Source organism: Callorhinus ursinus, unplaced genomic scaffold (assembly GCF_003265705.2).
Source record: "Callorhinus ursinus isolate GAN/ISIS: 27379988/994484 unplaced genomic scaffold, GSC_fseal_2.0 scaffold108, whole genome shotgun sequence".
NCBI lineage: Eukaryota > Metazoa > Chordata > Mammalia > Carnivora > Otariidae > Callorhinus > Callorhinus ursinus.
Window position 1 is genome coordinate 687,889 of NW_027397170.1, and position 25,499 is coordinate 713,387.

Below are 25,499 nucleotides of genomic sequence, written 5' to 3' on the forward strand. Positions count from 1 at the left end.
GGCCTCTCGGGGTGTGCGCGCCGCAGTGCCACGCCCAGCGCCACGCGCCCTTGGACGGCAGTTGCTCCTTCGGATGCAGCGGGTCGGTAGCGGTCTCCCCAGTGGGAGCCGGGTGGCGTCCCGCAGTCCCAGCGTCGCCCTCGCCGAACAGAACCAGGTGGCCACGCTGCCGGTACGGCTGCTCAGGGATGATGCGGCGGCTGTGCGGAACAACGTCCACGCAGAGGATGGCTTCCAGATGAAGGTGGATGCCTACGGCTTTACCCCCGAGGAGCTGGTGGTGCAAGTGGACGGCCAATGTCTGATGGTGACCGGCCAGCGGCAACTGGAGGGCTGCAGCCCGGATGGGGCCGGCTACCGCGTGGCGCAAAGGGTGCACCGGCAGATGCAACTACCGCCGGACCTGGATCCCGCCTCCATGACCTGCAGTATGACCCCCTCGGGCCAGCTGTGTGTCCGAGGCCCGTGCCGGGCGCTGCCTTCCCCTGAAGGCCAAAAAGTTCCATCCCCGAGAGTCCGGGGCCGTGGCTCTAAGTGCCAACCTAGCCTGACCCAGTAAACAACCACTGTAGTGTGCAGCAGCAGCCTTGGTGTTGTGGTCTTTTCTTGGGGCTGGGGTCAGAGGTTGAGGCATAACGAGATACAGAGAGGGCCAGTGGGGGGCCCTGGGAGGCAGGAAAGGCACTTTAAGGTGGTGGTCCACCAAGAATCAGGCCTCTGCAGCCCTGGGCGGGGGGGGGGGGGGGGGGGGGCGCCCTCAGTGGACCAACAGCCCAGCCCCTGGCAACTGACAGCAAGAGCTCCAGCAGGGAGCAGCAGAGGGCCAAGGAGGCCTGCAGGGGCACCAGGCTCCACAAGCAGCAGAGGGCCCTGACAGACCAGGGACCAGACAGATGACTTGGACCTGGTGTAGGGCGGTGCCTTGGCCTCATGACCAGCTCAAGGTTCCAGAGGTCACCTGGGAAAGGGTGAGAGGACCCAGCCCTTCACAAGGTACAGACTAACCAAAAAAATGCCAAAGAGGTTGTTTCTGGTGTTTCAGAGACCAACTATTTTCAGTCTACAGCCATCCCACCCTGAATGCGCCCAACTATTTTCAAATACAAACTGCACATCCCCCCAATATAATCTGGAGGGGGGTGGGGAAAAGGCAAACGCAGGTCCCTCAACTTCAAACTTGGTGAGATTCAGCCCCAGGTCACTCTCACCCCACCCCCACCCACTAAAGCTGGTACCAGTAAGGGCCTCTTTCTCTTGGTTACCATGACCACCAGCATCCTCTCACTTTTGGGGGGGGGGAAGCCTTTGTTCCATAAGATTCAGTGGTTCATTTTAAATTAACTTCAAGTAAGCTAGAGCGGATATGATCTGATAAAACTCTGCCAGAGAAAGACAAGGAAGACAAGCAGAAGGTCGATCGATCGGCTGACTATATTGACAAGATACTGATTGGTTACATGTTGAAGAAAACATACAATACAAAATACAGAAAAAGTTGGTTCCATCCCCTCCCAGTCCCCCCCCTTACCCACCCACCCCCAAATACTCATCATCGTGATTTGGTCAGAACAGGGCTCAGAGCCAGAGGTCAGGGTGACGGGGGGGGGGCAGGTTGTGGGCAAAGGGTTGGTGGCTGTCACAATAATGCTGTGGTAATGCTGTGGTTTCTCCCCCAGCTGTGAGTCAGGGGGTGAGTGGGGGCTGCAGCCCGATGACAGCCAGCTGAGGGAAGGGCTGTCTCTCCCTTCCCTCACCCCTAGGGCCTACCCCACCACCCAGAACCAAGCCCACTCCAAACATGGGTAAGGATATGGATGCTCTTGCTGAGTCTGCTACTCAGCAAGAGGGAAAGAAGGGTAACTGCTCCAACCCCCGCCTCCCCACATACAAGGGTAGGGGGGAACAGGGGCACGTGGCTACTACCAGCAAAGGAAGAGGGGGAGAGCAGTAGAAAGGGCTGGAAGTGGGAAGAGCAGATCATATATATTAAAAAAGTGACTTAAGACTTAAAATTGAATTAGTATTTGTACAGAAAGGTGCAGGTGGAATAACTCACTCCGGCCTATGATCAAAATTCTATGGAGAAATCATGGCGGACCCCTCCCCCTGCCCCCCCAACCCAGTGGTAGCCCGAGTCGTTAAGTGCGATTGGTTAGAGTGGATTCCAGTCGGGTCGGTCAGGCGGAGGAGGTGGGGGCAGTGGGCAGGCAAGGGGGGCTCAGTTGCTGCAGCACTGGCTCCGGCTGGCTGGGTTGTTCTCCTGGAGGTCCACGCCTCGGTTCCGGCTCGGAGCACCAGCTGCATTCTGGGGCTCATTCTTGGGAAGCTTCTTAGCTGTTTGGAAGAGGAGGGGAAAAATGCATTTGAGGGGGTACCCCAATGCTCTTCCAAGTCCATTTGAGTGGAAGCTGGCCTTTTTACCACCCAATGTGGGATAACCCACTGAGGGCTCTGCTTCTATGTGCCACGTGCATTCTGAGTGATTCAGGAAACAAAGAGAGGTTAAATAACCTGCCCAGGACCACAAAGTTAAGTAATAAAACAAGGATTTGAATCTGGGCAGGATGACTCACTACAGAGCCAGATGGGCCTAAAAATCCTAAGTATTAGGTTAGGGGGAGGGTCACGTAGGGTTTTAGGTGGGTGATAAGCTGAAGGGTCAGAAAGTAAAATGTAGAGACCTTGGCCCCAGGCTTTAGAAACTTCTGGGGTGAACTATCTACATCTGGGAATCAGATAAAGGGATCCAACAGACCTACTACATACTAGACAGCAGGCAAGTGACAGGACCCAGGTCAGGGGAGAGGAGGCGAGCAACTCACCTATTGCCATGAAAATTTCATTCACGTTCATTGCAGTCTTTGCTGATGTCTCCATGAACAGCAAACTGTTGTCGTCTGCATAGGCTTGTGCTTCCTGATTTGGATGGAGGTGAGAAAGTGAGTAGGAGGGAAATGATGACAGTTGGCAGGGGCCAGGGCCCAGGATAAAAATCTCCTCTTATACACAACAGAGACAATGCAAGGGTTTTCAGGCTGAGGGCTCTCCTGCCCTGGGTGCCCCCTACCGCAGACACCTGCACCATAACCTCAAGGCCCCCACTTCATGTACAGCACCTTTCAGCTCACAAACATTGGCAGATGTTTCACTTAGGTTTCCCTAGGTCCATTCTGCCTTCTTGCTCTTCAAAATCACTAAGCTAGGAAATACTTCTAGAAAGTTATCCTACAAATGCACTCGCACATATAGAAAAAACACAAAAGTATGTGGATGTTGACTGTAGTGCTGTTTCTAGTCTTTTGATGTTACAAACAACCTAGAAGTCCATCAGTTAGGGCCTGGTAAAAAAAAAAAAAACAAAAAAACGCACAATATATAGAGCACACTCCGATCTATGTAAAGAAAGGGATTCAGGGGCAGCTGCGTGGCTCAGTCAGTTAAGCGTCTGCCTCGGCTCAGGTCATGATTCCAGGGTCCTAGGATCGAGCCCAGCATTGGGATCCCTGCTCAGTGGGCAGTGTACTCATCCCTCTGCTCCTCCCCAACCCAGCTCTCTCCCCCCCCTTCCCTCTCTCTCCCAATCTCAGATAAATAAATAAAATCTTAAAAAAAAAAGGGGGGGATTCATACACATGTGCACATTTCTAGAAAAATAAACTGATGAATTTGGGGGAAGAGAGATTGAGTTTCTGGGTCAGGGATTTACATTTCGTTCTATATACCTTCTTGTACTGTGTAAATTTTATTTGTGCATGTATTATGTGGAAAAAAGTAATTCTTTTTCAGTATGTTTCATTAAAAAGTGAGTTTACACAAAAAATAAGCAGCAGCTTCAGCGATCCTTACGCATACACACGTTACCAACTGACAAGAGCAAGGAGAGGCAGACAATTGCTTTAGGCCCTCGCTCAAGTTAGGAGGGGACAGCAGATCAAAGCTCCCAGGCCACCTCCCAGCCTGGCCCATCACAAAGCCCCCAGAGCAGGCGAGGCTGAACTGCGAGTGGAGCTGGCTTACTCGGCCCTGCCAAGTCCCGTCCATCCCCCTAACCTGGAATTCCACAGCTCTCTTGCTGGCCAGGTCCGCCTTGTTCCCCGCGAGCGCGATGACGATGTTGGGGCTGGCCTGCCTCTGTAGCTCCTTCACCCAGTTCTTGGCCCGTGCAAATGTATCCTGGGGAGACGAGGCCAGAAGGTCAAAAAGACAGAGGAGGCATTCTGCCCAGGGCCACTCACTAGAGAAGCTCGAACTGGCAGAGCCAAGGTGTCTAAGAGGTCACGGCCCTGAAGACTCTGGTAAGAAACCCCCAAATGACAGAGGAAATCTGCCCACACCCCATCCAGGAATAAAGTGTCGAGAAGTAAGGGGAAATCTTTACTGTGTTGGTGATGTCATAGACCACGATGGCAGCCTGGGCCCCCCGATAGTACATGGGGGCCAGGCTGTGATACCGCTCCTGTCCAGCTGTGTCCCAGATCTCAAATTTGACTGTTGTGTCGTCCAAACAGACCGTCTGCGTGAGGAAGGCCGCTGGAAGAGGGAAGGCAGGGTTACAGGCAGGAAGGAGCTCCAGAAGCCACCCCACATGCCTCTAGAACTTTGTCTGGGCTCTGGCGATTAGAGGCCCTCTGCGGAGATGGGCCCAGAGAAGCCCCCAGCCCAGCAGCCAAACCAGGCCCGAGCAGGGCAGGCGGAGCTTGTTTGTTTCTGTCATGGGTGGAGGGGGCAGGGGGCCACACAGGCTTTACAGACCCACACCATGCAAAGGCGGCGGGAAGTCAGCCTGCCCGTGAGCCATTTAGGCAGCAGCCTCTGAGGAGGCATGTGGCAAGGGGCAGGAGTGGCAAAACCCAGGGGAAAGCTGACTCCAAACACAGAAGGGTGGGCCCACCCACCCACTCTTCCTCTTCCCTCCCCTCACAGAGAACAGTCCAGCTGGAAACCTCTACAGTCCCTCAGTTTGCTCCAGCCCAGGGGTGTTACTGGCCTTCGGTTTCCTGAGGACACTGTCACACACTTAGCTACACTGGAGATGCCTGAAAGTACACGCTGTTCTACTGCCAGGCGGAGGCTGAGTGGCTGGCTTCCCAGCTGCCCCTGCCACCTCCAGGCATGCTGGCTAGCTACCAACCCGAGTTTTGACCTTGACCCATTCCTGATTGGCCACCCTGTGGTTCGACCTTCAGGGAACACAATGACCTTATCTTTGGCCTGAGGAGACAAGGGGCCCTGTGGCGCTTGTGCATATGCTCAGAGGAGGAGTCCCAGAGCTGGGAGAGGCAGGTGGGAGCCCCCTTTGTCCCAGGACCCAAGAGAGGATCCCAGAGAGCCCTGTGTGGAAGCCTGCTCTCCTTATCTGCCCTCCCCCCACCTCCATGAGGGGCCTGGGGACTGCCTCACTTCCCTCTCTCCGGCTCCTGACTTGAGTGCTGAGGAGGCAGCAGAAGACTGCTGACACGGCCCATTTAGCTTCCAGCTGCCTGGAAACCTCCTACCAAGAGGGTAGAGAAAGGATGACTCAAGCCCAAGGTCGGCCCTGGCCCCTCAAGGTTTGTCCTGGCCACTGAGACAGGGGACTGAGTCCAGACCATTTCGTGCTAAATGCTGACTACTGGGAAATCAACGACAGGCTCTGACCTCAAGGGTAAAGGTCAACTTCAGAAACGCTGGCCCACTCACCAGGCCATTTCCCCATTCTGGAAAGTAGGAGAGGCCAGGACAGATGCACTGCCTGGCACAGTAAGAAGGACCCTCAGAGATCCAGACCCAGCCTCTCCCCTCCCAGAGGCCAGGTCAGTGGAGAAGTCTTAGCCAAGGCCACACAATGATCCAGTGGCATAATTAGGAGAAGCAGACAGTTTTTGACCACGAGCTAACTTTTTAATGGCTGATTGCTGGGACTGTGGCAGGGAGACCAGCTGCTGGATTCGGTTCCAGGGCCCAGGTGAGGAAGAGGTGCTGGTGCCCCCGGCTTATTTATTCTCTCTGGGCAGGCGGCTCCCTTCTCCTCAAGGCCAAGGCATTTCTTTGGCATTCCTGAGGCTGCCCCCACTCCCCTGTGCCCACTCACCTCCAATTGTGCTCTCCTGGTACTCATGGAACTGTCCCTTGACGAAGCGGAGGACAAGGCTAGATTTGCCCACCGCAGACTCCCCCAGCAAGACCAGCTTAAACTGACAGATCTTGTTCCCAGCAGCTGGTCCGTTGGGTCGTGCTGCACCTCCCCGACCCGCCATGGCCCGTCCTGCTGTAGTGGTACCAGTGAGCGTGGGGTGGGGGCCGGCGCTGTGTGAAGAGGCGCTGAGTGAGGAGGGGACCTCCAACTGCAAGAGAAATTAGCAGTACTGCTCAGGCCAGAGATGGTCGCACAGTGAGGCCTTCTTCCATCACAGGTCTCTCCCTCTGCGCTCCCCGACGGAGCTGACTACCTCCCCTCCGGCCAACTCCCAGCCCCCCGGGGCCCCAGAAGTTAGCAGAAGAGCCCTAGCTAGGATGTACTACATATGTATTTGCTCTACAATCATCTGAGCAATGAAAGTGGTCTCCCAACTTTAGGCTCATGGTTCTGAGCAAACATACTGACTTCCCAATCCCAAATATGTATGTGTGCATACAAATCAAACACACACAGGGAGGACGAGCATATGGAAGCCTAGTGACAGTTAACAGGCTCCTTGGGGTACCAAAAAACCACCTGGGAAGACGCCAAGATCTAGGTGAACAAACAGTGAACTTGTGGTCCAGTAGCTAAGATCACAGCCCACCTCTGTGCAAAGCCAGAGCAGGTGGTGAGGCTGACCAGGGCACAGGGAGTCCCATTAGAAAGCTCATCCTCAGACAAGGTGCTTGGTCAACCTTGTGGGCACTCAGGGACCAGGGCCTGGCCAGTGCAAGTTGCTATCAAGATAGCCATTTTGTCCTGCCATCTCTAGAAGGACCGACCAACTTTCTCAGTCTGAGGCTGGACTGTGCACCGGGATCAGAGCCTCATTTCGCTCCTCCATCCTGAACCTCTTCCCTCAGTTCTCTCATTTGTGATGGGCCAGGAGTCTCATACACATTAAAACACAAAACACACACAAAACCAAACACACACCAAAGCCAAAGAGCTCCGCCGGCAGTCAGAACGGCTGCCAAATTTCCCTTATGAACAGAGACCTCAGTTCCATTCTCTACTGGCAGAGGCGGAGGGTGACGCAGGGAAAGAGCTGGGGAGGTACGGGAGGGCAGAGACAAAACAAGGGACACTGAGACCTGCACCCCCAGCAGCTGGTGACAGCTTAGTCACTGTTAGCGATAGTTTTGGAGGTGCAAAGAAGGATGAGGAGCCTATCTTCAGAAGCCTCTAGAAGACTTATACTAAAAAAATACTAGAACATATACACAATGTTTTACAGATGGGTGCTGAGAGGAGGTATTTGGTCCTGAGCATCTGTACAGTGTCTGAACCCAAGCTGGAGAGAAAGTTTTGATTCAACTGCCCTTGGCATAATGGAATCAATGCAGGAGACATCTCTAGAACCAGATCCCAAGTCCAGCCCTGACCTGCCCCCTGAGCTAGGGGAGTACATTCCCCCGCAGTCAGAGGACGGGGGCGTGAATGCAGAGAAGGATAGATCTGTGGGAAGCCATGGGCTGTGCTCACGCAAGAAGCTGACAGCAAAGGGCTTGCTTTGTTCAATCTGAAATCCTTTTTCACATCTCTGTCCTCCTGGCAACTCATTTAATAAGTGAGCTTCAGGAAGAATGATTCACTAGCCAGGAACAAGTTTCCTTTCTGGACTGCGCCAAAGGAAAAGAAGTTTGAAATGGGAGCCACCTCTTCCCCAACAATACAGGAAGGCACTAATGGGGGAGGGATCTCGATGAGGGACAAGAAATGCTAGTTCTACCATATTTCACAGTTTACGGCATCTCTTTTCACCCCAGTCACTGATGTCTGCATGACTCTATAGCCCCTTGAGGCAGGGTCTATGCTTTTGGCTTTTTGGCTTCTTTTTTTTTAAGATTTATTTATTTGAGAGAGAGAGCGCGAGTGAACAAGCGTGTGCCCACACGCACGGGGGAGGGGCAGAGGGAGAGAGAGAATCCTCAAGCAGACTCCCCGCTGAGCGCTGAGCACAGAGCACAAGGCCGGCTGGATCCCAGGACACGGAGATCATGACCTGAGCCAAAATCAAGATCCGGCCCCTTTAACCGACTGAGCCACCCAGGCGGCCCAAGGGCTTTCGGCTTGAGAGCCTTCCTCACAAGGCCTACTTACATACTGGGAATTCAGAGTGCTCACCAAGGAAATCATTTCCAGAGACAGCTCACATTTACTGAGTGATTGCACAACCGTTATCTCCCTTAAGCTTTAAAACAATCTCCCAATTTTTTTTTTTTTTTTCAGATAAAGAGCCTGACGCTCAGGTGTTACATGCCTTGCTCAAGGCCATCCAACATATAGGTGACAGAGCTGGACACAGGTGGCCTGCAAGCTCCTTTATCTCCCTGCCCATCTCCCTGCCATGGGAAGAATGCTGGAGACAACGCCCCCCATCTTTGGTTTCTGGTTGCTGGCGAGTGAGACCCCCTTTTCGTGGCCCGCTTTGCTGGCCTGCAAGGTGGGGCTCCAGCTGACAGTCACAGGTATCTCGCAGGCCCTGAGCACTTCCAACAGTGGGAGGAGCCGCCCAGGGCCAGGCAGGGCAACAGCAGCAGAGGGAAACCACAATGGAATTACGAGTTGGTTATTACCACAAATCCACGTGACACGTCATCGTGGCTGGGAGGCAGAGCGTGGCTGGGGCACTACAGAAGGAGATATATAGGAATGGGGAGAGAAGATGAAGTCCCCGATTCCAACAAAACCAAAGCGGCTGGGGCTGAGCGCTACTGGGGTGGGGAGTAACCAGCACCCACAAGTCAAGAAACACAGAGATAACATCAAAGTCTTGTCCCTATCCAATCAGTGGGTTTCCAAGCCTTCCCAGACAGAACCTGGTACTGTTAACAAGCCAGAAGGAGGGTCAAATAACTCTCACCCAGTGGTTCCTGAACTTGTCTGCTCATCAAAATCACCTGTGCAGCCAGCCCCGGGAGGTTCCGATGAAAGTTTGGAGGGCCTAGTCTCTGTATTTTTTTTTAATTTTTTTATCTTTTTAAAGATTTTTTATTTATTTATTTTAGAGAGAAAGAACAAGCAGGGGGAGGGGCAGAGGGAGAGAAGCAGACTCCCCGCTGAGTGGGGAGCCCTGACACAGGGCTTGATCTCATGACCCTGAGATCATGACCTGGGGTGGAATCAAGAGTCAGATGCCTAACCGACTGAGCCACCTGGGCACCCCTGGATTTTTTTTTTTTTTAAGCGCTGTAGGTGCTCTGCCTGGCACACACTGGCTGGTGACATGTTCTGCCTGGATGCTGGTCCTGACTTCCAGAGACACCTGAGCAGGCACACATGGTACTTTTTACAGCCTGCGTTGCCTCGTGGTTTTCCTGGCCCCACGTGGTGGTCACATGAACAAAAGTATTGAACCCTCCCAGACAACAAAGCACAGAGGAAGCTGATTTTGCCCCAAAGGGCACACGAAGACAAGGGGGCATTTAAGACAGGCGAAGGCCACACCCAGAACCCCAGGAAGCTTTATGCCCTCCGCTCCCAAGACTGGGAAGCTGAGGATGCACCCCCATAGGCAGCAAAGGTAAATTCATGCACTGAGCTGGCCTGCCAGCAGGGGGAGGGAGTCTCACTGTGGGGAATCTTCTGAACCAATGGCAAAAACTGTCCACGGGTAGTCAGGTGATGGCATTATAACCACAAATGCCATAATAAAAGTCTTCTTTCAGACAAAACCAGGCGCCTGGGTGGCTCAGTCGGTTAAGCGTCTGCCTTCGGCTCAGGTCATGATCCCAGGGTCCTGGGATCGAGTCCTGCATCGGGCTCCCTGAACCGCGGGGAGCCTGCTTCTCCCTCTCCCTCTCCCTCTGCTGTTCCCCCTGCTCGTGCTCTCTCACTCTTTGGCATATAAATAAATAAAAATCTTTTAAAAAAAAATAAAATGATTAAAAAAAAAGCCAAAGTTGTTGTCAGAGTTTCTTACAAGAGACAGAATGAGCCAAAGATTTTATTTTTTAAACCAGTTTCTCCAACACCAGGGAAAACACACAAGTAGGATGGATTTCCTCCTGGACATTTTCATGAAGCTGCTGAAATGGGCGGAGCTTCAGACCCATGACAAAAGACTCTCCTTGACATGACCTGCTCCCCTCACCCTCCAAATCTCAACCTTGGTTTGTTCAGAGGCCATGGAGGATAAGCACCATCCCCAACCTCATTAACTTCACAGGAAATGGGAGCGATTGCAAGGGCTGGGGGGTGCCCTACACTTTCCCCAACAATGCACATGCAAGGGCAGAAGGGACCTGAGCTCCTAAACATATACCAGCCAGCTCTGGGGCCGAGGGCGGCAGAGAGACAAAGAGCAAAATGCTGCTCCTTCCTTACTCTGGTTTTTCTCTACTCTGGACACTATGGGTAAGTGGATACCAAACTTTAACAGAATCACCCAGAGCGTTTAGAAAAATAACCCCAGCCAGGGGCGCCTGGGTGGCTCAGATGGTTAAGCGTCTGCCTTTGGCTCAGGTCATGATCCCAGGGTCCTGGGATCGAGCCCCACATTGGGCTACTGGCTCAGCGGGGAGTCTGCTTCTCCCTCTGCCTCTCTCCCTGCTCATGCTCTCTCTCTCTCTCTCTCCCTCTGTATCTTGGTGTCTCAAATGAATAAATAAAATCTTAAAAACAAATAAATAAATAACCCCGGCCAACTGAATTAAAATCTCTAGAGGTGGAGTCCAGAAAATGTTTTTAAAATAAGTTCCCCCAGGTATTCTAAGCAGCCAATTCAAGCACATGAGCTACAGCTGATACAGGAAGGAGGCAGGAATGCAAGAGACAGTAAGGCACCCCCAGATCAGCACCATGAACAACAAAGGTGGCTCAGATTGGAGGTGGGGGCTGGTTCCTGGCTTCACTCAACTACTGAGGCCTTCAAGACACCAGCCGCTGCTGGACTGTTGCCCCTCGCCCAAGCCTCCACTAGAAATGTCTCTTCTCTAACCATGAAGTCACCCACTTCATACTTTTTGTCCTTCCTGGTAAAAGGGTGAGCAATTCCAGCTGATGGGTGTCTCTCGTGTTTCCTGTTTGCTTCAGAGACTTCCTCTAGCTGATAGTCCTGGCACAGCCTGGATAGTGAGCTGATTAGGGAAACCAATCAGACTCTGTTGACCAGAGGCTGAGAAGGGCTCACTCAAGGTTAGCCCTTGAAGGGGAGGGGGAAGGACTGGGAACCAAGTGACCCCACCCCGCCCAGGGCCCCCTAAAGGTAGTTCTGGCCAGTGACTCTTCAGCTCTACTTTACTCTAGATGAAAGCATTCCTGAATATTTACTACCACAAGAGCTGGGCAAGAAAAGATGAGAGCAGAAGCAATTTGTTAGCTTAAAGAGAACCAAACGTGGGGCACAGGAGCAGAGGTAATTAGGTTCAAAGGTAAAGGTGGAAGACCTTAAAAAGCTCAAAATCAGCTGGGGAGGAGATGATTTACCTGTAAGCTCAAGAACACAGCTCTTCCCCAAGAGGGAAAATCACCTCTACCAGCACAGAGGACCAGAGGGCAGACTCACAGCGGGACTACCCGGGCCTCTGGCTGGTGGCAGAGCCAGAGGGAAGAAAAGTCTGAAGCAACACAAGCCATGAGCCCACATGAGATACCCACTCATCCTTCCCTAGCACAAGTGGCAGGTTAGGACTTGGGAGACGGAACTGAATTTAGTTAAAGCCTGGCTCCACTGTTTATTAGCCAAGTGACCTTGGCCAAGTCAGACAAGCGACTGCTGTCAGCTTCAGTCTCTTATCTATAAAATGCTATTGTTTAATACTGATCGCATGGGGTTGCTGTAAAGGTTAAATGAAACAATACATAGTGTGTACAACACAGTATGAGGCTGGAGGTGAGGCTCCGACAAATGACAGGTTTATTGTACTACTAAGTGCCTAACTAGTTTTGACTCACTGGTTGTCAAAGCACAAAGTCCTTGAAGACCTAATCCTCCTCTTTCCAATTACAGAGGAGATGAAGGTGAAGTGAGGTGGCCTGCCCAGGGCCATAGCCAGGTGGTGGCAGAGCCCAAGCCCAGGACTCATAATTCTAGCAGAGCTCCCCTATCACTGATAGAAAACCCAAGAATATTAACAGTGTTATTAAAGCCACTACAAATAAGAGGGGCTGCCACCTTCTATGTAGGCTTTCATAGCATTATGGCTTTAACAATGGAAAACAGAGTTTGTATCAAACTGAGAAAAAATATTGCTAGATGGAAAAATTCTACTATCTTGATTTGGGAGGTAGACGCACATATATACACAAATGTAAAAATCCATCAAGCTATCCAACTGAGATGTGTAAATCTTGTAACATGTAGGTTACAGGTCAATAAAAAGGTAAGGAATGTTTCTGGTATAGAATTTTGCATACAATGGTGAGAAATTAAAGCTTACAAATGACATGAAACCAATCTAGCTCTCCTGTAAGATACCTTCTGCCTCCTCTATCGTATAACAAAATTCAGAATAATAAAGATGATAAAAAAGATGATGCCTGAATTTGAAGAGGGCCAAGAGAGAGCACCCGGCTGGCTCAGACAGAGGAGCACGCGACTCTTGATCTCAGGGTCATGAGTTCGAGCCTCACGTTGGGTGTGGAGATTACTTAAATAAATAAAAAACATTAAAAAAAAAAAAAAAAGACCGAGACAGAACAAAGGTACCCACCTAACAAGGCGCAAGCAAATAGGATTCAATACAAATAGGACTGCTACACACATACTAAGAATGTATTTGTATTTAACTGTGGGCTGAAGAATTTTAAAGTTGTTTCAAGGTTCACGACAAAAAGAGAAGGTGACGTTTATGTCTTTTCAGTGAGAAGAAAGGTTACAACAGTGGTGCTCTGCACTCTCCAACCAGTCCACAGAGTGTGCCGAGGACAAAGGGGTTTAGGGATGCAGGTCGGGGGGGGATGGAATCAAAGAGAGGAGCATTTTCCTGTGTGACCAGGACGATGGGATTGCAACACAGAGGACCTGTGTCCCACCTGGAATGTAACAGAGGAATCTTGGCCCTGGAAGCCAGAAGCTTAAAAGCCCAGGTTGAGATCTGGGGAGAACGCTGATGGGGTGTGTCGGGCCAGGGCCGGGGCTCCTCATCCCACTGATAAGTAGGGGCTTCAGGATTAGGAGCGCTGGCAGCAGGAGGGGAAGGGGGTGCTGCGTTTCCATGGTCACAGTAAGAGGACTCCCTTTCCGGGAGGGAGGGAGGTAAAACAGCCCAGAGAGGGTCTCTGAGTGAGCTGGCTCCCCTCTCACTGCAACAGGCCCTTGAATCTGCCCCAGCCCGCCCAACTCCCTTAACCTGATCAGTTTCATCTTACTCCCCTTTCAATGAGAACACCCCTCTGGGGCTGGCTGCCTGGACTCCCCCACCACAGCGGGGCCCTGGCGGAGTCCACAGGAGTTCCAGCTGAGGCCACTAACTGCTCTAATACCTGCAGAAGGGGCCGGGTGTGGGGGCTCCAGGACGCTTAAGCCCTAGATGCACATGAACAAGTGGTCCTCCCCACCATCCAGGCAGAACCTGGGGCTCTAGAGCCCTTTCCCCCGGGCAGAAAGATGCCAAGCTGAGTTAGGCAGAAGCCACCCTTGAGGGACAGACTCCCAGCTTCCCGGAGCTCTGGCCCAGCAAGAAAGCCTTCCCTGAGCTTTGCGCTGCTTTCTCAGCTCTCCACAATACAGGGTCCCCAGAGGCTGACAGAAGCCGACTCAGCAAGCACTAACTTTCAGGCGGAGGATGGAAACCTCCAGTCCCTGCTCCCTCTCTTCCTGCGCCCACAGGGAGGAAGGCTGCTGGTGGGATGGGGGAGGGGGGCGGGGACGGCGGTTTACAACACATATCTGCTGACACAGCTTGGTCAGTGTGGGCTGCCTGTACTGTCCGCAGAAGGGCCCCAGGAGTCACTGGGCAGCTCTGAGATCCTCATTCCCGGGTCCTGCTGGCCAACAGAGGAGCCAAGCTTTTGGGTGGCAGATTAGTGAGGAAGGCCAGACACACAGGGGACTGCCTGCGGCTGCAACCACACAAGGCTCAGTCCTGCCTCCTGATTCTAAGGGGCACCAGGGGCCCCAGGCACTCACAATGACATTCCTAAGAGACTCTTCTCCCTAAGAGGGCCCAGTCTCCGACTCAGCACACCCCAGTCAGCAAGGCTGTGGCAGCTCTATAAGAAGCCTCAAGCAAGAGCTCGGTGTGAAGTCTGGCACCTTCTGCAGCACAAATCCACACCTAGCTACAAGGCAAGGTGGGGACATGACTGAGGGGCAGCTCACACCCCACCACCCAGCTCTTCACCTGCCAGTGCCAGGTGAGCTGATGAGAAGAGAGCCGGCCAAGGCACAGGGGCTTTCCCAGAGCCACCCACAACCTGCCGTGGCCCCAGGATGGAGCACGGGTAATGTGAAAGCCAGTGAGGACAGGCAAGGGGTCTCTGCTGACCCACAAGCCTCACAACTACCCTGTGTTGGTTGGTTCTGCTCCTGCAGTTACTATACTATTTGCTTAGGATGGTTCTAACTGGAATCTCAGCAATGCAGGGCCCATCTTCCCCTCTGGCTCGGGAGGGTCTCTGCAGGGGCCAGGAGCACCAGCCGGGACAGCTGTTACTTCGGCTGCTGCCCAGGCCCAGAAAGACACCAAGAACCTCTGGTGAATGTCAGGGTCATCAGCAACACCTGTTCATCCGGCTACTCGTACCAACAAGTGCAACTGACACCCCTCACAAACCCTTCCTGTCTTTACAAAAAAACCGAAAACAAAAGAAAGCCAATTTAATTCACTGCCCTCAGCTCCTAAATAGAGAGCAGAGGGCAGAGATTGTGTTTGAGAGGTGAATGGGGAAAAGAGAATCAAGTGTCAGACACCAGCAAACCCAATTCCTCTTGCTTAAGACATCACATACACTGTGATCAGAGGCTGCTCAAAGAACAAGAAACAAGGTCAAAGTTCCCACCGTCAGATCTGAGGGCCCAGGGCTGCTCTCAGGAGCCCGGAGACCAAAGCACAATGTTTTAGACTGACTTTTTCTTTCCTAATCTTTGCTGAACAAAATGCAGAAATAGTGCCAGGTGAAGAAACTAGGCAATGAATGGGTCTAAACGAGTTTCAGTGAGTGAATCACGCTAATACGTCCACGGCCCCAAATTATCATAAGGCTGTTATGGGTGGCACGAGGTTGGAGAACTTGGGGGCTTAAGGATTGGGAGTGAAAAGGTAGAGAAATTAAGGGCACTGTTGCAGAAGAGAAGGATCTCACAACAAAATTCCCAAAGGCTGCACTAAGGGTTTCCTTTGTTTTTTTGTGTTTAAGATTTTATTTATTTGTCAGAGAGCGAGCACGAGCACAAGCAGGGAGAGTGGCAGGCAGAGGGAGAAGCAGGCTCCCCACTAAGCAAGGAGCCTGATGTGGGGCTCGATCCCAGGACCCCAGGATCATAACCTGAGCCGAAGGGAGACGCTTAACCGACTGAGCCACCCGGGCGTCCCTGGGTTTCCTTTGTTTTAACAGCACTTAACATCGTGCCTGGCACACAGTAGGTGCTCATAAATGTGGTGAATGGAGCCTGCAACACAGGCCTGGTTGGGTCTGGCAAGGGATGGGGCAGCTGAAGGCTTAAATCCACAACCACCTGCCAAATTGCTCACCCCCACTCATAGAGCCACAGCCCAGCCGAGGAGCCTCCTCACTACCCCAGACAGGACCGACTAGGTTCCTTTTGCACAGGGGCTAAGAGCACAAGTGCCAGAGTCAGAGCAACTCCAGTTCCACTCCCACGGCCACCATGTACTAGGGTGACCTGGTGCTGTGTCACGGCCCCCACTTCCTTACATGTGAAATGGAGAGACTAGTGCGCCCATCTCCCAGGGCTGCTGGGAAGGGGCTACGTGAAAGACTCTCAGCGGAGGGCCTCGCTCCAAGCAAGCACTCAGTAAAGTCGCTGGGGCAGAGAAGCCCCTGGCCCTGGAAGTCCCTACGAAGGAAGTGGATCCTCAAACAGTATGTTCATCCACTAGCCACACATTCCTCTACTTGTAGTCTCCCTGGACCCCACTCTTCAATGCCCCTCATTTGGAGAGAACGCTAAACAGGACAACTGCTAGGGTCTGAATGTTTGTGTCGTCCCCCCCCCTCAAATTCTTATGTTGAAATCCTAATCCCAATGTGATATTATCTGGAGGTGGGGCCTTTGGGAGGTGATTAGGCTTCGAGGGCAGCACACTCATGATTGGGATTAGTGCCCTTTTAAACGAGGCTCCAGAGAGCTCCCTCACCCCTCCCACCATGTGAGGACACAGTGACAAGTTAGCCTGGAAGGCAGCCTTCACCAGAACTTGACCATGCTGGCTGCCACCCTGATCTTGGACTCCCTGCCTCCAAAACTGTGAGAGAGAAATTTCCTTGCTTATAAACCATCCAGTCTGTGGCATTTTGGTATGGCAGCCAGAACAGACTAAGACAACGACTTTCAACAGTGTCCTAGAAAAAGGACCATGCTTACCCTTGATGTCCCGAGTCCTATCAATAACCATAACCTTGTATTATCTGGAGACTGGCTTCCAAAGCCACAAGAATGGAGGGGGGACCACCACGATCCAGAAAAATCAGCAGAGTTGAGCCCTCAACCAGGTAAACCATAACCCCTTAAAAAAAAAAAAAAGGAAGAAAGAAAGAAAAAGCCCCACAAGAGAGAGCATCTTAAAACCCAAATACCCTTCCTTCCATTTCAAAGCCTCTTTCAGGAAAGGGAAGAAGGGGTTCAGTTGTGGAGAGGGGGTGGGGACAGGACCAGGACAGCTGACAAAGAAACCAGAGTTCCTTTTAAAGAACCAGGCTGGAAATGCTAGAGGTTTGGAAACTGGCGTCATTAATCACCACAGCCTCTGAGCAGCTCAGAGAGCAATGATGCCTAGGAGAGCAGCCAGGGTGAGGAAGGCCACCCACGGCCTCCCCCACGCCCAGGATGCTCTGACAGAGCCACCTGAAGGGGACACACATGCAGCTATGAATAGAACAACTAGGGGCTTGTAAACCAACTCCTGTTAAGATCCCAAGTTAGTGTTTCCAGAAGGGCTCAAGTTACACGTCTTCAGAGGGCTGACAGTACAACAGAAGGATTTAAGCTATTCAGTGATTCAGGATCACAGCTCAAAGTGACAGCCTGCCCTGGGCCTGCCTAGAGCCACAAACCCTCCTGAAGGGGAGGTCTGTTTTTGAATGGCAGCAAAAGAATGCTGGCCCAGACCACATGGACTCTTACAAGACCCAGAGCCCTGGAAAGTTGGGCTGGAGAACGTAGCACCTGAAATACGGGATGATGATGTATCTCATCTTCCCAACTGGATAGTAAACTCCAGAGTAAACATCTAACCATTTTTGGATCAGTCCAATTGCTGGGTCAGTCAAAGCATCAGGCAGGGTTACAAGAAGTATGAATGGGTGAGTCGAGAAGCAATGGCCCTGCTACCGGGGTCAACTACCAGGATTCTCACACACCCACATCTCCCGGGGGGGGGGGGAATCTCCACTTTGTCTAACTCTGGTGTCATCGGTGACTAGCCACCAAGAGGAGACACAGCTTGAACCCATGCACACAGCTCCGTATCAACATACTTAGTGGAACTCGTTACTAAAAAGACAGTATGGTCTTGGAAAGACAGCCGATTCTAGGACTGGGACAGGAGATAGGCAAAGTAAGCCTGGAGCTTCTTGCAGTGCCGAGAAGTGGAGAAGTGCTCACAAAATGAAATGGGGGTGGACCCAAGAGTGCTGACAGCGCTCCCAGTGAGCAGGCCTGGAACAAACTGAGTAATACAACAAAGTAGTATTGGATTATAGGGCGCCTGGGTGGCTCAGATGGTTAAGCGTCTGCCTTCGGCTCAGGTCACGATCCCAGAGTCCTGGGATCGAGTCCCACATCGGGCTCCCTGCTCCTTGGGAGCCTGCTTCTCCCTCTGCCTCTCTGTCTCTCATGAATAAATAAATAAAATCTTTAAAAACAAAAAAACAAAGTAGTATTGGATTATAAACTGAAGGTGAAAATAAATATCCACGAGCCCACACCATTACAAATAAATGAAGAAAGAAAGAAATGAGGGATGACAGACAGATCTCCCCTGTACAAGAATTGCAAATATAAATAATTCATGCAGATATACTGCCCTCAGGGAGAGGGGCGCCATTCCACACTCCAGTGTGTGCTACACAGAATGACTGCCTTCCCAAGAGGACAGTACGGAAAGGGGAGGGGAGACAGTGACCTCACGGCGGGGAAACCTGACCCACATCATTTCAGCCAGGTGACCGAGGCTGACAACAGTGATAAGTCATGTTAATTGTATGTGCCCTCGATACGTGATGACAGCGGCGCGTCACCTGTGTGGTCTGCCTCCCCAAAACTCTTAACCCCAGTGTCATCATGAGAAAAACATTTGACAAATCCCAACTGAAAAACACACTAAAAAATACCTGAACAGTATTCCTCAAAACGGCCAAGCTCGTTAAAAACAAGGAAAGTCTGGGCGCCTCTGTGGCTCAGATGGTTAAGCGTCTGCCTTCGGCTCAGGTCATGATCCCAGGATCCTGGGATCGAGTCCCGCATCAGGCTCCCTGCTCCTTGGGAGCCTGCTTCTCCCTCTGCCTCTCTCTCTCTCTCTCTGTCTCTCATGAATAAATAAATAAAATCTTTAAAAAAAAAAAAAACAAGGAAAGTCTAAGAAACTGTCTCAGCTGAGAGGAGCCTTAAGGACGCACAACTAAATGCAGTGTGGCATCTGGATGGGATCTTAGAACAGAAAAAGGTAGGAAATCTGAATGAGGTATAGACCTTTCATTAATGATTATGTATCCAAACTGATTCATCCATTGTGACCAATGTACAGTGTTAAACGTAAGATGTTAATAATGGTGGACAGTGGGCAGGTGAGGAAACTGTACTACGGGGTGCACTTGTTCTAAAACTACCCTGAAATAAAGTTCATTAAAAAAAAAAAAAAAAGAGGGGCGTCCAGGTGGCTCAGTCGTTAAGCGTCTGCCTTCAGCTTAGGTCATGATCCCAGGGTGCTGGGATGGAGCCCCATGTCGGGCTCCTTGCTCGGCGGGAAGCCTGCTTCTCCCTCTCCCTCTCCCACTCCCCCTGCTTGTGCTCTCTCTCTTGCTCTCAAATAAATAAAATCTTTAAAAAAAAGAAAAAAAAAAGGCAGTGGCTCGTCTTGTGACAAAATGAGATTCAAGGACTCCAGTGACCATGCACTCACGTTCCTAAGACAGGTTAACTCTACACGGAGCTGCCCTGGGGGCGTGTGGGAAGAGAGGCGAGCCTCACCAACAGTCCCCAGAACTGCATTCCCCAGGCCTGGGGCCTGGGAGTTCAAAGGCCATGCCAGTAGGTTCCACAAGCAAGGCTGCTCTCACCGCTGCCGGTGTATGCAGCTGCCGCCGGCCACTGTCTCAAGATCCAGCCTATGCAGATATGCAAAGCAGCTCCCAGGGACCGGAGTTAAAGTCACTCCCGGTGATCCTCGCTAAGTCCTAGCCTGGCGTCAGTGCCGCCCTACCACAAGAAGCTGCAGAAGCCTAGCTACCAGATACACGTGCTGTAGAAGGTGGCCCACGGAACTGTGGATGCCCAAAGCCATGCCTCCCTTTCCCGACGAAACCCTTCACCGGAAAGACTGAGACTGGGAGATCGCTCCCCACTGGAAATTCAGTTTGTGACCCATCCCCACCCCTGTGTCATCTGCACTGTAACATTCATCCCATTCATCTGTTTGGTCTGTGAGCAACTTGCTAGAGGACAGGCCAAAGATACAGCCCAGGCTTTGGGGTCAGATGGATGCGAGTGACTCGCGGGTTCACCAGGTCTACGCTGTGTGAGCTCAGAGAGTTCGCGTTCAAGGACGTGAACCAGCCATGTGCATCAAGGGCACCTAGGAATGTCTGCCCCTTCCTTTAACAGCCGCAGAAGGGGACGTCCATGCTGGAGACCATGCGAGGACTGGATGCACAGATAAAACAGGACATGATCCGCGCCCGTACAGGGCTCATGCACTAGACAAGGCGTGCTAAGAAGAGAGTGCAGAGGGGAGAGAAGCCCTCAGCCTCCTTGGGGGAAGGGAAGGCTTCACAGAGGAAGTGACTTTCCACCTGTGCTTGGAGAGCAAAGTCTGGAGATGCCGCTCCCGGGCAGGGGAGGGGAAGAAGAGCCCTCCAGGCAAAGGGAAGAGCACAGAGCCCAGAGATGGGGGAAGAGGGGCTGTGCTGCATGGGGATCCCAGCACAGACTGGATTCTGAGCCCTGACTGCCGAGTTCCCCACCTTAACAAGGGTATGAAATACAGTACTGCCCTCCTGGGGTTGTCCTGAGGATTAAGGAGTCAGTACAGGAAGCAAAGCTCAAAAAGGTGCACTTTTACTTGTTTACTGTTCCCATATACAGGAGATGTGGGTATATAATCTGAAATCTACCCTCCTAAAATACCAGGCTATTCATTCGGACAAGGCCTTAAGAAATATGCCAATTCTCCTTTGCCATGGCTCCTGAAAGCCCCCGACCTTGGTGCCATCCCAGTTTATAAATCCTACCTGAAGCAGTGCTTCTTAAATAGCCCCAACAAGGGGAGAGGAAATGCAAAACCCTAGGAATCTGGGAATTGAACACAAAGCAGCCTGCCACAACCAAAATATTCTCTTTGAGTTTCTTGTTTTAGCTTAAAATTCAGGCAAACTTTGCATTCTGATCTGTAATAGATCCAGAACTGTTTTAATGCAAAAATGTTTAAGATGAAGACGGAAGGGCCTAGAAGACTCCACAGCACATGACCCCAGCAGGGACGGAGAAGCCCAGTGGGAGAAGCACAGCCAAGGCTTGAGCATTCTCTTCTGTGAAATGGGCAGACAACCCACAGCAATTTTAATCGGTATCTATGAGATGAGACAACATGTGAAACCATCAAGCAGAGCACAAGGCATCACAGCACCACCTGGTACAGACGCTGAATCAGAATCCTGGGGATGAACTGTAATAGGCCTTTAGAACCCCCCAATCCGCACAACTGCTACTTGTGTCCATCCATCCTGTGCCAGGGCCGGGACTAGCTCCTTCACCCTCTGTTTCTAATTCTGCAAAATACTTTGTATCCCCATTTTACTGGAAGAAAGAGAGGCTCAACAAGGTCATGGAACAAGTCCAAGGCCCTGTGACTGGTAAGTGGGGGAGTCCAGATGACAACTCAGCTCTGGCCGACTCTAAAGCTCTTGCGCTTTCACCCCTACCATACCACCTGTTTACTGGGCAAGGGTCAGAGGAAGAAGGCTCTAAGAAGTACTTGCTTCATGGGGTTAAATTCATGATCTCGCTGTTTCCATGTAAATTCTAGTGAAAGGAGCTCCTTCTGGAGAGCCACGGTCTTCCCATCTGCAAGCAGCGGTAGCACCAAGGGGAATCGGGGGGAGAAGCAGAAGCCGCCTCTGCTGGCTCCTACTACCCATAACCCTGTCCAGAGAGACCCCTGAGCCCACTCACTTTTACTTTCATTTTCTAGCCATCAGGACTTTCAGGTTCTCAGAATTAATGGTACAGATGTCAGCAAACTGTCAGGCCCTGAAGAGTACTGACCTGGGACTCATAACTGCCATGGTCCCCAGAGGCAGAGGAGATGGGGATCCAGGACAGGAGGGTGGGGAAGAAAATGGAAGCAGAGGAGGGGCATCAATGACAGGGATGCTTAAGGGTCTGCCTGGGGCCGTGGCTTGCTCATCCTGCACGCTCATTCCTTAAAGAGACCCAAGGAGGGCTCACTCTTCGGGAAGATGAGGCACATCGAATCCCAAGTCCCAAGCCCCGGCTCTACGGCTTTCAAACTGGATGATCTAAGGCTAGCTACTTAAATTCCTTCAGCATCATCTTTAAAACGGAGATACAAATCCCACTATCTTCCAGGACTCTGTGAGGAACAGGTGTGAACTTTGTTTCCTGTGAGAAACATGCATGAAAAAACTGCAACTTTATTTTTTTTAAAGCTTTTATTTATTTATTTGACAGAGAGAGAGAGAGAGCACAAGTAGGCACAGCGGCAGGCAGAGGGAGAGGGAGAAGCAGGCTCCCCACTGAGCAGGGAGCCCGATGTGGGACTTGATCCCAGGACCCTGGGATCATGACCTGAGCCGAAAGCAGATGCTTAACCGAATGAGCCATACAGATGCCCCCAAAACTGCAACTTTAAAATGATTTCTAAAAATCTGTTGTTGGGATGCCTGGGTGGCTCACTCAGATGAGCATCTGCCTTCAGCTCAGGTCATGATCCCTGGGTCCTGGGATCACCCCACATCAGGCTCCCCACTCAGCGGGGAGTCAGCTTCTCCCTCTGCCCCTCCTTGCCCCCTGCTCATGCTCTCTCACTTGCTCTCTCTCTCAAGTAAACAAAATTTTTAAAAATAATAATAAAATTGGGGCGCCTGGGTAGCTCAGTTGTTAACCCGTCTGCCTTCAGCTCAGGTCATGATCCCAGAGTCCTGGGATCCGGCCCGCATCGGGCTCCCTGCTGAGTGGGAAGCCTGCTTCTCCCTCCCCCACTCCCCCTGCTTGTGTTGCCTCTCTTGCTGTGTCTCTCTCTGTTAAATAAATAAATAAAATCTTAAAATAATAATAATAATAATAATAAAAGAAAAATCAGTTGTTACCACCTGTCTATTGTATGAAGGCAGGAAAGGCCAGCTAGTTGGAAGAGGCAAGAGAGGAGAGGCTTCTGTGTCACACAGAGCCCTCCCTCTTTCTGCCAAGCAACATCAGATCACTGCTTGGAACTCTACAGTCCCTGGATGCCCAAAGTGGCTGCCTAACTACCCGGGGCACTGATGCCTTCCATGTCTCCCTGAAAGGGAGAGCTTCTCCTTCAAAAAAAAAAAAACCTGTTTCAGAATCCTAGCTGGGAGAGCGTGTCCAGACAAAGAAGGTCCCCTCAGAAGGCTGGCAGCCTCATCCTGGGACTCCCAAAGAGTTCCAGAAACCACAGCTCACTACCAAGGATGTAAATTTGGTTAGAGACCAACAGCCAGTGAGCAGGCAGGCCTCTCTGGCCCTGCCCCTCAGAGGCACAGGCTGAGCAGATTAGAGAAACCTGGCTGGCTGAAGAAGTCTCCAATGACCCTCCAAAGAAGACCACACAGATAGAGAGCTTGTGATCCAACCACTGGCCCTAATTAAGGTAGGCTTTCCTGTTGTCCAATAAAAAATGAAATGAATGCATCCCAGGTCTAGCTCAAAAGTTTATAGGTGTCAGACACTGGTGACTGTCCAGAAGAAGTTAAAAAGGTCCCAAGACAAAAAATGTTTAGCACCTGTAAGGGCTGTAAAGATGGCCCAGAACACTGAAGAGCTACAGAAATTCCCAAAGACTGCATGGTCTTTCCTCCCTCCCTCGGCTGTAGATAGCAAGGGTCAGCCATGGCCTCAAAGAGCCAGGCTACTCTCATTAAGGTACAGTCTCTGGCCTGTACTTTGGCCACATAACAAAACCTGCGAGGCTGGTCTGAGACAACAGCCATTTCACACACCTAAGTCCCAAGCAATAGACAAGGATCAGATGTCAGTACAGGCTGCCTCTTGGAAAGGCTGGGGGGGGGAAGTGGGGGAATCAGTACTTTCTGGCATGCATGGGAATTCCTTGGGCTACAAAAATTAGCATATTAAGAACCCAGAGGTGCCACTGTGGTCTCAATTTACTCCTCTGTAATCTACAGTTTGTTCCAAGCCCAGAGGGACTGGAGAGGCCCTGAGACGAGGTAAAAGTGGCACAGACCTGTTGATCAAGGAGGGGTGTGTGTGTGTGTGTTTGAGAGTGGGAAAGAGATAGGCCAGGACCCTTCAATTCCACACTCCTCATTTTTGGTCTTTCCCCTATTCCCTAAAGACCAGCAGAGAGCAGTCCCAGGAAGAGCAGTCCCTCTGAAGCAGCTTGAAAACCACTCACGTGCTCGGGGAGGACAGGGCTGAGCCTGGAGCCAAGGGGAGGGGGAGAGGAGGGGAGAGAGAAGATAATGAATGGGCAGATCCACCCTGATCTGTGATCTGTAGCTAGGATTAAGCAAACCTCAGCTAAATTTTTCAGAGGCAGGAAGAGAGACACACTCCAGAGAACACAACTAGAGAACAACATAACTAGAGGACAGGGTTGGGGGTGGAGGGGGCAAGACAAGGAGAAGACAGCTCATTCCTAACAAGTGGCCCAGACTTTAAATTCTGCTGAGATCCTGGCTGGCTCCCTGGCTTGAGGAAAGAGAGGAAGTGAGGAGCTGTGGGAGCCTGTGCGTGTGGAAGGCTCTCACCCAGGACCCCTCCGCCCCCCCCAGGAAATCGAGCTAAAATTTCTCTAGGGCTGGAGGGGACAATTGTTTTTGTGGGACGGGGGGGGCGGGGGGGGGCGGAAAACGGCGACAGACAGCACTCCTCGCCACCTCTATAGAGAAGGAAGACAAGCTCCTTCATACCTAGGAAAGATTCCTCCAGTTCTGGGAGCAGAGGGAGCAGAATTTGGGGTCTCTCCCTCCCACAACTGGACTGGACAGGCCAGAGAAGAGCCCTGGGGGTTTCCCAAGGCTCATAAGGGGCAGGTAAGGGAAGGAAAGAAGGGCCCCCACTTTGGCCCGACGCCTGGGGAGCCCCTTAAGAGGGGGCTACGGGTCGGGGGAGGGGTCAGTATCCCCCTAAGCCGGCGTTGGGCGGGAGGAAATGCTGCCCCGAAAAGGCTTCAACGCGAGCGAGACACTAGGTCCCAGGACAGGCACACTCACGGCGTCTCCTGGGCGGCGGCGTTACTTGGGGCCGGGGCTCGGACGGGCTCCGCTCCTCTCCCCCCCCGGCGGTGTCCCAGGCTCCGGCCTCCACTTCCGCCTTTCAGCCGCTCCGGATCCGGATCTCCACCTCAGACCCGCCCCTCAATACTCCCAGGTGACTGACAGGGCGGAGAGACCAATGGGAGGCACTCTTGGCCGACTCACAGTCGACGCCTGTGGGGGACACGGGCGAGGCGGGAGAGCGTGCGCGAGGGACGGCGGGATTTGTAGTTCACAGAGCTGGGAGGAGCCGGTGGCCGCCTGGGATTTTAGACTTAGGGTGGAGCCGGCTGCCGGCGAGGCGGAGCCCGACCGGGAACTTTTTAAAGCCAGGCCTGCCAACCGCGTCACCTTGGGTTCCAGGAGCCCCGAGGGGAGGCAGGTGGCAGAGCGCTGGAAGAGGGCAGAAGGCTGTGTGTGCAGAATTGGAAAAGGAAAAACATGGTGTGAATGAATATGCACATGAGGCCGCAGTCCTGAGCACTGGCTAAACCGGAGAAGCCCCTGTCTGCACTTT

The 25,499-nt window shown here is 52.0% G+C and overlaps 2 protein-coding genes across 2 annotated transcripts; one reads left to right on the forward strand and one right to left on the reverse strand.

Moving 5' to 3' along the window:
- The first annotated feature begins 73 nt into the window (after positions 1–73).
- On the forward strand, positions 74–584 carry HSPB9 (heat shock protein family B (small) member 9). Its single transcript, XM_025861896.2, has one exon. The coding sequence runs from the start codon at positions 74–76 to the stop codon at positions 557–559; it is 486 nt and encodes a 161-aa protein (XP_025717681.2). The 3' UTR covers positions 560–584.
- Positions 585–1,408: 824 nt separating this feature from the next.
- RAB5C (RAB5C, member RAS oncogene family) lies at positions 1,409–25,076 on the reverse strand. Its single transcript, XM_025861850.2, has 6 exons — positions 24,941–25,076; positions 6,071–6,323; positions 4,379–4,530; positions 4,051–4,173; positions 2,823–2,916; positions 1,409–2,334 (listed from the first exon to the last, which is right to left on the reverse strand). Exons 2-6 carry the CDS (start codon positions 6,234–6,236, stop codon positions 2,219–2,221), a joined length of 651 nt encoding a protein of 216 aa, XP_025717635.1. The 5' UTR covers positions 6,237–6,323; positions 24,941–25,076; the 3' UTR covers positions 1,409–2,218.
- Between the last annotated feature and the right edge of the window lie 423 nt (positions 25,077–25,499).

What these genes read in the sequence shown, in the direction of transcription:
- HSPB9 (XM_025861896.2), top strand. Translation starts at nt 74, where the DNA reads ATGCAGCGGGTCGGTAGCGGTCTCCCCAGTGGGAGCCGGGTGGCGTCC.
- RAB5C (XM_025861850.2), bottom strand. Translation starts at nt 6,236, where the DNA reads ATGGCGGGTCGGGGAGGTGCAGCACGACCCAACGGACCAGCTGCTGGG. An exon ending in TCTATGACATCACCAACACA is followed by an intron (nt 4,174 to 4,378) that starts GTAAAGATTTCC and finishes TCGTCTCCCCAG; the next exon opens with GATACATTTGCACGGGCCAA. An exon ending in AGAGAGCTGTGGAATTCCAG is followed by an intron (nt 2,917 to 4,050) that starts GTTAGGGGGATG and finishes CATCCAAATCAG; the next exon opens with GAAGCACAAGCCTATGCAGA.